Below are 11400 nucleotides of genomic sequence, written 5' to 3' on the forward strand. Positions count from 1 at the left end.
ACATTTATATTTTTAATTTTATTCAACTTTATTCAACAAAAATTTCCCATGTATTTCAATGGGGAGACCCTTCAAATTCTCATTCAACTTACTCATTTTTAAACTCTTACTACTTCCACATACATTGACATAGAGCCACCATTCAAACTTTAAAACGAAGACAAGACATTCAACTATTCAACTTGTATTTATCTTTTCAATATCTATTATACTTTTTCTTCAGTTCCAGTTTAAGTTTCATGATGTTTTTTCACCCGTTTCAGAGTTTATAATGGGTGTGTATGGGACGGAATGTTGGGGCTAGAGTGAGACAGCTCAACTGCTAGAGTGAGAGGAGCAAAAAAATTAATCTTAAAATCTTTTTTAAAACTGCTGCTGTGTCCGCAGCGTTTGCTCTACAGGTATGATTTTACCCTCAAAACGTAGCCATCGCTGTCCTCTTTCATCCAATGTGTTTACTATTGTACTAGGTGTTATGGTTCTTTCATAAATGTCACCAATGCACAGCCTCCTCCCTCCAACTCTTCCATAGACTCTAATGTTAAAATGTCTCAGAAGGTTCGTTTGAAAATCAGAAGAGCATGGTGTCTTTCCACTGTCACCACGCCCATATAATAAACTCCACAGGCATGAAAACTGAGAATTTGGTAGACTAGACATTGCTGTCGCTCACGGTGAAAGAATTTTGTCAACACGACATGTACTTTTCATTTGGGAAGAATTTGTTTCGGCCTGACTTTTCTGTTCATTTTAAGCAGCAAAAGTGAGGCGCATGTCTGTGTCGTGTGTATGGAGCCATTGGGTGCAGTTACTATAGCAACCAGGCTCACACCTGCCTGCTTAACGAGCTCTCTCTCACTCTGCCAAGGTTAAACCTAAAAATGTTAGATTGTAGTAAGATTAACTTTTTCAATAGTACAATAAGACAGATTTGACAGGGTTTTGCCACAGATTAATAGTTTGTCACTAGTTAGTATATGTGAGACAAAAGTAAGTAGAGCATTGTGATTGGCACAAAGGTTTTTCAGATCTGGGCAGTTGGAGTCAGTTGATGACTTCAAAATCATCCTTTCTGACTGGATAATTAAAGCTCTCAGCATCTATTGGTCTGTAGTTAATTTCCCCACCTTTTAACTAACGTTTAACTAATCTAATCTCATTTAATGTTTCTGTTTATAGTCTGTATAGTTTATCTCCCCACGAATACACTCAAAGTAGTCTTAAAATAAAACCCACAAAACAGTTCAAGATTTAATACTTTTTATTTGCTCATTTAATGCCAGTTGCCCTGTTTTTCTGTATGTCACTCATTCGCTTATACTTGGGCAAAAAGTACCAATTTGTACACTAGTATAGTGTATTTTTTCCCTCTATCTCTCTATGTCTGTCACACACAGAGACCAACACACAGACATGTATATGCTCATTATTGCTGTTCAAACTGATGGTCAAATTTCCAAGCACCACCTGAACGCCTCATCTGTTTTTAACCTATCACTGGACCAACTGTCGTCATTCCGCTTCGCTCTCTGCTGTGGTAAGTACAGTACACTCAGTACTGCAGTGTTTTATTTTTATGATGGAAAAAATACATGTTTGACATTTAAACTCACATATCAAGTCCAACAGAGTTAAAAAGAATTCAAAGAAGAAAGAAAAAAGAATAACCTTCGCTATCATTTATATACGTTTATGATGTTTTGCTGTTAGCAGCAGTGCTAACGCTAGCTTCGATGCTAATGCTAGCAACAATGCTAATGCTAGCAACAATGCTAACGCTAGCTATAGTGCTAACACTAGCCTTAGCACTTGTTAACTGACAAAAATAATATTCCTGTGATATTTCTTGCCGGTCAGTGAGACAAAAGTAAGAAATGAGCTTTATTATTGCCATTGTGGCTCAGTTTTAACAGTAAGAGTGCTAGCGCTAGTAGCATTGCTAACGCTAGCTGCAATGCTAACGCTAGCTGCAATGCTAACGCTAGCTGCATTGCTAACACTAACTGAAGTGCTAATGCTAGCCGGAATGCTAGCGCTAGCAGCAATGCTAAGGCTAGTAACAGTCTAACAGTAGCCTTACATAAGTGGCAATACTTCAGTTAATTAGTTTGAATTGTAAAATGGCTGCTGTATCAGTTGGTGTGCTATATTACTCTATAATTACCCTGCTGACTATAAGTTCAGTGTATCATGTCGTGTGGGCTTTGTATTTCTGTTAGTCTGATAACACTGTACAGACAACTAACGTATTATTTCTCGTGTTACACTTTCAGGAACCTGACTGACACTGTGCTTTGCCTGGTAGGTGTGCACATACTGTAAGAGAAGTAGACCAAAATAATAAAATAATCTGACTAATATAAGATGTAAAGTGATGGGTTCAAACTTTGTGCTAGACCTTTTAAACACAATTTTATAATAAATACACATAAGTGCAGCTTAACAATTGGGCTAAAATATTTTTTTCGTACATTTTTGTAGTCACACATGTGATTAATTAATGATTCACTCAATCATATTTGTATTTAAAAATATTATTGCTGAATTTAATTAAATATTTATTCTTTTAAAAAGTGCCCAATTATGCAACTTTTTGCACATGGCAGCCGACAACAGTTTAGCTTGAATATTTGTTTTGTCCTTTTTCAGTAGTCACAATTAGTTCATACAATTACCATGTGATATAATTTTAATAAAATAATTTTTTTCTTGTTTTTTGTTCACAGTGTGCAGAAGAAGAACAAGGACCAGATCTCCAGTCTTCTCTCTCACATCCCAACCCCCCAACCCCTCTATCCTCTGTCCTGCTCCACCTGTTGTCTCTGCCTTCTTTCCATCTGTATTTCACTCTGTGGTTTGTGAGAAATTTTGCCAAACCAACAATCCTTTTGCGGTTTGATTTAAAGCCGTGTCTCTCCTGCTCTGTCTGTTCTCTCTGCTAAATTTTCTCTCTACCTGTTTTTCACTCTTGGCTTGCTGCTGAAAAACGCCAAGCCAACAAAGCAATAAAGAGTGCATATTTTGCCTCAACCTATGAACAAACTGAACAAACAAAGAAAAATCTGCGGTTTGATTTAAAGCCGTGTCTCTCCTGCTCTGTCTGTTCTCACTGCTAAATTTTCTCTCTACCTGTTTTTCACTCTTGGCTTGCTGCTGAAAAACGCCAAGCCATTAAAGCAATAAAGAGTGCATATATTGCCTCTACCTGAGAACAAACTGAACAAACAAAGAAAACTAATTCACGGTTTGATTGTGATTTCCCAGCCGTGTCTCTCCTGCTCTGCCTGTTCTCTCTTCTAAATTTTCTCTCTACCTGTTTTTCACTCTTGGCTTGCTGCTAAGTTGTGCCAAGCCAATAAAGAGAGTGCATAATATTCTCTCAACTGAAGAACAAACTGTCAAACGAAAGACAACTGTTTAAGACAAATAAAAACTGAAATATAAAAACAAAGACAACATCTCCTGGTGTGTGCCACTCTTATCTTGTGAACAATTTTTCTAAAGACTAAGAAACTTGCAGGTGTGTGAAAATGCCAAGGAAGCAGAAAAAGTCACAAGCTGCAAAACAACGCTGGAAAAAGTTTCATGAGTTTCACAGTGTACCAACATGTGAACAAGCTGAGTTTGATTTTCCTCAGAGCTCTGCAGAAGACAGTGTGTCTACAAAGACCAATTCTGACAGTGTCAAACAGGCAGGTCAACATGTTCCTGCACATGTACAACAGGTATCTTATGCTGATGCTGTAAAGAGTGGACTGCAGCATGAATTTAATGAACAACATGAGGTGTCATGTGACCCACAGGTGGGTTATGCTGATTTTTTGAAAAGAGGCTGTCACAGTGATGTGGCAGGACCATCTCATGCAGAAAGACTGAACCTTGAAAACCAGCCCTCTGTTATACATGTCTGTGCATCTCGCAGCCAGGCTCATCCTAAATATGGAGACTCCAGAAACAAGCAGTGCACATGTAACTCACTCACATTTCTTGCTTTCCTTCATGAGAATGAAAACATGACTACAGCTGACCTAAATCTGGTCTTGGATAAAGGTGATGTGATGTACAAAGAGGCCAAGAAAAGATTTCCTAAAAATATTCATTTGGCAACCGATGAGCTGCCAGACAAAGTTGATGCTCGCAGGTCTATGTATGATGTCGACATGACACAGCCTTCCCGGTATGGGACATTTGAAGAACCTCCAGAGGAGGCAGTAGATACCTTTCTGAGCTTAGAAGCAGGACTGAGCTGCCTGTTGTCAGATGTGCAGTATGCCTTACTGATTATGAGTGGATTGTGTATCGCAGTGTTCAGATCCACATCAGGCATATATGGTTTCTTTGACCCACACCCCAGAACACCCATTGGTCTTCCTCTACTACTACAGTCACGTAATCGTGGTACAGCTGTGATGCTGAAATTCACACTCCTCAGTGACATGATTAAGAGGCTCCAAGATTCTTATGAAATGATGGAGATATCACCCTCTTGTAACTATGAACTGAAGCCTGTGCAGTTCTACAGTATGAGCACAGTCAACCTGAGTGATACTATCACAGACACAGTCTGCAGACCAACAGCTGCCACTGCTGTGGCACCTACTCACTCTGATACAACTGTTGATGAAGCAAACCCCTCTACTCCAAGGAGAAACACAACCACTGATCCGACTGAAAATATCTTTTGTCAAATGTCCATTTGTACGCCACTGGTGAAACAAAAAGAAGTCCACATGACTCAGTTCACATCATATGAAGATCAGAATGAACCTCCTAATATACCAACTGAAGAACTATGCAGTGAATTAAGTTTCCTTCCATCAAGTGATGCTTTTTCATGTCAATCAAATGCTGCCATAACAAATGTTGCTGCCTGTGACCTTTCTGATATAGTTTTACAAAAACTGAAAAAAGTTAATAAACAACAAAGGCAAAAAATGAAAAGAAGATTAATGGCATCAGAGAAACCCAGAAATCAGAGAAAAGAAAACCAAAAAAGGAAAGAACAACAAAAGTATGCTTCAAATAAAGATTACAAAGAAAAGAAAAAATCTTGCACAAGCGAGACATATAAAAACAATCCTGAAGTTAGACAAAAACAACAACAGTATATGAAAAGACGTTACTGTGAAAATGATGAATTCAGACAGAAACAACAGCAATATATTAGAAGACGTTACTGTGAAAATGATGAATTCAGACAGAAACAACAGCAATATATTAGAAGACGTTACTGTGAAAATGATGAATTCAGACAGAAACAACAGCAATATATTAGAAGACGTTACTGTGAAAATGATGAATTCAGACAGAAACAACAGCAATATATTAGAAGACGTTACTGTGAAAATGATGAATTCAGAAAGAAACAAAAACAATATGTTAAAAAACGTTTTTCTGAGAATGCTACAGTTAGAAAGAAACAACAACAATATATTAAAAGACGCTACTGTGAGAACGATGAATTCAGAAAGAAAAAACAACAATATATTAAAAGACGCTACTGTGACAATGCTGAATTTAGACAAAAACAAAAAAACTATATAACTGAAAGGTATCAAGAAAACCCTGAATTCAGAGAGAGACAGAGATCTCGAGTGACTCAGCGTTATGCACGTGACAATGCATTCAGAGTAAGACACAGACAACTAATGAAACAACTAATGCGAGACAGGTATCAAAGTAATCTTGCATTCAGGATTATGCACAACATGAGATGTGCAATGAAAATAAAAAGGAAATACAGATGGGTGAACAGACAAACCCAAGAGAGTGACAACAGTGTGATCAACGAGGCCATATCTGTGTTCAAATCACAAATCAAAGCTGGACCATCATACCCATGTACTGTATGCTTCAAGGCTTCATTTCCAAACCAAGTGCGACCCTGCACAAGGTCAAAGTATGTCAAAAACCCACATGTAGTTGCAACATGTTTGACAGGAAAGTTTGTTCATGTTTGTGATGAAAACTGCAGAAATGAGCAGTGCAAAGTGCCTGATGAGAGAAAGAGAGAGTGGATATGTCACACCTGCCACGATCATCTTAAAAATGGATCCATGCCAGCACTTGCTGTTGCCAATAAGTTGGATCTTGCTGATATTCCAGCTGAACTTTCTGATCTCAACATACTGGAGAGACATCTCATAGCCAAGTGCATACCATTTGCCAAGATCATTCCTCTTCCCAAAGGCAGACAAAGAGCAATTAGAGGAAATGTGGTCTGTGTCCCATCAGAGGTACAGGAAACTGTTGAAACACTACCTCGATTGAGAATTAATTCTCAGGTGATCAGAGTAAAATTGAAGAGACGCTTGTCTTACAAAGGTCATCAGCTGTTTCAGACTGTAAGCTGGTCTAAACTTGTGCAAGCACTGCATAAACTCAAGCAGATTCATCCACAGTATAAGGATGTGAGCATCAGAGATGATGCTGAGCTGTGTGATCCAACTCTTCCTGATGAAGATGATGAGGATGATGATGATGAAAACATGAATGAGGACGATTATGATGAGGCTGATTTAATGGAAATTGACAGCTGTGAGAAAAATGCACTGAGTGAAGCACAAAATATAAATGAACAGGACATTGACATGTTACCCTGTGATGGTGAACAATCGCATGAACAGATGAGAGATGATTCAGAGCAAGCAGATGGACTGACTAATGGTGGTTTTGCACTCGAGTCCTGTTTGCAGCCCCCTGATGTGGCTGAGGAGATATTATGTTTCAGTGAAGGAATCTACTCTGTTGCTCCTGCAGAGAGAAACAATCCAATAAGTTTTTTCAAAACACCTAAACTGGAGGCCATGGCCTTCCCTGTGCAGTTTCCTACAGGCCAAAACACACTTGATGAAAGAAGGCTGATCAAAGTATCCCCCAGTGGGTATTTCAAATCAAGACTTTTCTGCATTGATGATCGTTTTGCCAAAGACACAAACTATTTATTCTTTGCACAGTTTGTGACTGAAATACACTTGGCTACATCCAGCATGACAGTACAGTTAAGGAAGGCAAAGCCTCTGACCAGAGATGGTAGAAAAATAACCTCAGGCATGTTACAAGATAAACATGAGGTGGAGAAACTGGTGCGAAATAAAGATGCAGTGAGATTCATGCAGCCTCTGAGAGGAACCCCAGCCTATTGGGAGAAAACAACAAGAGATCTTTTTGCCATGATCAGACAGTTGGGAACTCCCACGTTCTTTTGCACATTTTCAGCTGCTGAAATGCGCTGGCCTGAAGTGATCGAGGCAATAACAAGGCAGCAAGGTGAACAAGTGAATTTTGAAGGACTCGACTGGTCAGCAAAGTGTGACATCCTGAGAAGCAATCCTGTCACAACAATGCGCATGTTTGACAAGAGAGTTGAAGCATTATTCAGAGATTTACTCTTATCTCCCGCAGAGCCACTTGGGAAAGTCATTGACTACTTTTACAGAGTTGAGTTTCAGCACAGAGGAAGCCCACACATACACTGCCTCCTGTGGGTAGAAGGTGCTCCTGTGTTTGAGGAGGATGATGAGCAAACTGTTCTTGATTTTATAAACAAATACATCACAGCTCAGCTGCCTGATCCACATAAACAACCTGAACTGTACAAAAAAGTAACAGAAGTGCAAAAACACAGTAAGAACCACACAAAGACGTGCTTTAGGAGTTTAAGCTCCGGGTGCCGTTTTGGTTTTCCCAAACCACCCTGCAATGAGACAATGATCACAAGACCCAGTGAGGATGATGCACTGGAAGTAGAAACGGCAAAGAACAAGCTCAGACCACTGAACCAGCTGCTGAATGAACCTGAAACTGCTTCCATGAGTTTAGAGCAGCTCTTGGAAAGATGCAAGTTGACACATGCAGAATATGAGAGATACCTGAATAAAATGAACATGAGGAGTACGATCATACTAAAGCGTGATCCAAAAGACTCTTGGATAAACGGCTATAATCCACATCTGCTTGAAGCCTGGAACAGTAATATCGACATAAGCTTTGTTTTAGATGCTTTTGGTGCTGCAAATTATTTAATGAAATATATATCAAAAAAAGAGGGCGGGCTATCTGAGTACCTGAAAACTGTCATTGAGAACTCCCATAAGGACAGTGTAAATGAGTGCGATGAAATGAGAGCCGTCATGCAGGCATATTCAAAGAAGCGAGAGATCAGTGCACAGGAGTGTGTTGCTCGTGCATGTGGTCTTCACATGAAGCAATGCTCACGTGCTGTAATATTCATTCCAACTGATGATAATCCTGTGAAAATGAGTCGTCCCCTGTCAGTTCTGGACAACACAACACCTGAGTCTTCCAATGTTTGGATGACATCTTTGAATGACAAATACAAAGCCAGACCTGAAACACCAGAGTATGAGGAGATGTGCATGGCAGACTTTGCTGCTACTTGCAGGATTGTCTATGGCCAACAGAAAAAAGGTAAAGATGTTTTGCCCCTTCTCAATGAGATGGGGTTTGTGCAAAGGCGCAAAAACAATAAGCCTGCTATCATCAGATTTCACCGCTGCTCACAAGAAAAACATCCAGAGCAATATTACGGAAGACTGCTTAAACTGTACCTTCCTCATCGTTCAGACCACGAACTGAAAACACCATCGTTGCCAACCTATCAGGCTTTCTATGGTGCTGGCTGTGTACAGCTACCAGGTACTGACCATCTTGAGTACGTGCAACACATTGTCAAAAGAAACAGAGAAAAATATGAGAAAAACAGTGAGGAGATCGAGAGCGCTGTTGAGGAATATGAGCAGAACAGAGGTGTGACTGACGAATGGTGTAATCTGGCACCTGAATCAGATCTCGTAAGGTTGCCACTTGTTGAACAAGAAAGAGAGCGAGACAATGAAAATGAACAGGAAGATGTGCCCGACTACAGCCGTCAGGCTGATGCTTCAACAGAAGTCAGAGCCATCAGGGAACCCCCTGCTATTGATCCCACATTGTTACGTCAGATGTTTCAGAATCTGAACAAGAAGCAAGCCTGCATATTTTATGCAGTTAGAGACTGGTGCATTAAAAGAGTCTGTGCTCTAAATCCAGAGCAGTTTTTCTTTTATATTAATGGTGGTGCTGGAACAGGAAAATCACATCTTATCAAATGCATCTACTCAGAAGCATCTAAGATACTGAGCAAAGTGCCCAGATATGCAGACGACGTTGACATATCAAAACCCACTGTCCTGTTAACTGCTTTCACTGGGACTGCAGCTTTTAACATTTCTGGAACAACACTGCATTCTCTTCTCAAGCTGCCTAGAAGCTTAAAACCTCCCATTCAGGGACTTGGCAATCAGCTGGATGAAGTCAGATCAGAACTTTTGAATGCTGAAATAATCGTCATTGACGAAGTGTCTATGGTGTCAAGACATCTGTTTGCATATGTAGATGCAAGACTCAAACAGATCAAAGGGACTCGGAGACCCTTTGGAGGCATGTCAGTCATTGCTGTCGGAGACTTCTATCAGCTACCCCCAGTGCGACAGTCTAAACCTCTCTGTGTGCACGACCCGTCTGAGATCGACCTGTGGCGGGAGCATTTTCAGATGATCACTCTGACTGAGATTATGCGTCAGAAAGATGATGTTGTCTTTGCAGAGATGCTGAACAGAATTCGTGTGAAAGGAAAGTTGGATGAGCTTTGCGAAGCAGATAGAAATTTGTTGTCACAGGCCATAACTGAACCAGCCCTTTGTCCAACTGATGCGTTGCACATTTTTGCAACTAATAAAGAAGTGGATGCACACAACTCTGCAACACTGGCTCTGCTCCACACTCATATCATTGACATCCATGCAGATGATTATAGAAAAGATCCTAGAACTGGCAGAATGGCACTTCAAGACAGACCATTGAAAGGAGGTAAAAACGAGTTACCAGACACACTGAAAGTTGCAGAAGGAGCTCGTGTCATGCTCACCAGAAACATTGACATACAAAATGGTTTGGTTAATGGAGCTTTTGGAATACTACTTAGAGTAGTTCACTCTGAAAACGACCAACACATCATCAAGCTTGGACTTAAAATGGATAATGAGACATCTGGAAAGAATAACCGCACACCAGCAGACGACATGGTGTACATTGAGAGAGCAGAGGAGAATCTGAAGCAGAAAGGAGTGGTACGAAGACAGTTCCCAGTGAAGCTGGCCTTTGCATGTACAATACATAAGGTACAGGGTATGACAACTACATCAGCTGTTGTCTCTCTTAAGAGCATTTTTGAGCCCGGCATGGCCTACGTAGCTGTCAGTAGAGTGACGTCTCTCAGTGGACTGTATCTTCTTGATATGGAAGAGAAAAAAATATTCACCAACCCAGAAATCACTGCAGCGCTTGAGAACATGAGACAAGCCAACCTTGATGACATGATGCCTCTTCTACACGTGAGGCAAACACTGAGCAGGTCAGAGGTTTTCACCATTGTTCATCATAATACAGAGGGACTGCCAGCTCACATTAATGACATCAAAAGTCACCATGAATTGTGTCTAGCAGATGTTTTGTGCCTAACAGAAACACACCTGCGGGGCTCTTTTGTCGCAGAGAGTCTCCACTTGGAAAATTACAATTTGTTCAAACGCAACAGACACCTGTCCTACACAAACTTTCCCCAGATGGCAAACAGAAGTGGTGGTGGAGTTGCTGTTTATGTGAAAAGTGACATTCAAGTGCATGAAAAACAGTACATCCATAATGTAACTGACCTTGAATTTCTGGCTTTAAAGGTTGAAGCACCAGTCAGTGCTCTGATTGCAGTTGTATACAGACCTCCAGACTACACTCTGAGGCCATTCCTGAAAAACCTGGTAAGCCTATTAGACTCATTGGAGATCATGGACTGTCATCCCATCATAGTTTGTGGTGATTTTAATGAGAATGTTTTATCCAGTGCAAACAAACCAATCCTGGAGCTGTTTGAGTCTAGGGGATACGCACAGGTCATCACTGCCCCTACCACAGAGAAGAACACACTGCTTGACCTAATTTTCATTTCTCAGTCAGATCGATGTCTCCATTCTGGAGTCATGAAGACATACCATAGTTACCATGACCCAGTATACTGTGTATTGTCCTGTGATGATTCATGATCTAGATCTTTGAATACAGTAAGTAATTTCTATATTTTTGAATGACTTAAGAAAGTAGAGCGATATTTAAAAGTTGACGCCCTGCATTGCAGTATAATGGTTGAATTGTTTACATAAAATACAATTACATGAATTAAGTAATGATATCAGTAAAAGATGACAATTTTATTTATTACAGAAAATCTAAAATTCACTAACAGTAACCTATAAATGTCAGAAAAATCAAATATAGCAGTTTGAAACGAACAGTGTAGGCATATCCTCTCTGCAGCCAGGCTTCAACATCCTGCCAGGCTGCCCC

General features: G+C 40.1%; 2 protein-coding genes across 5 annotated transcripts in view; both read left to right on the forward strand.

The window, feature by feature from the left end:
• Positions 1–11400, forward strand: part of loxl1 (lysyl oxidase-like 1) — a 301527-nt gene that overhangs the window by 65239 nt on the left and 224888 nt on the right. The window lies entirely within an intron of this gene.
• LOC309691791 (uncharacterized protein) lies at positions 1012–6109 on the forward strand (the record flags this gene model as incomplete). The annotated part of the gene is made up of 3 exons (XM_082509731.1): positions 1012–2301; positions 2727–5209; positions 6106–6109. The coding sequence occupies exons 2-3, from the start codon at positions 3531–3533 to the stop codon at positions 6107–6109; spliced, it is 1683 nt and encodes a 560-aa protein (XP_082365857.1). The 5' UTR covers positions 1012–2301; positions 2727–3530.

This window comes from Aulonocara stuartgranti (assembly GCF_965226115.1).
Source record: "Aulonocara stuartgranti genome assembly, chromosome: 1".
Classification (NCBI taxonomy): Eukaryota; Metazoa; Chordata; class Actinopteri; order Cichliformes; family Cichlidae; genus Aulonocara; species Aulonocara stuartgranti.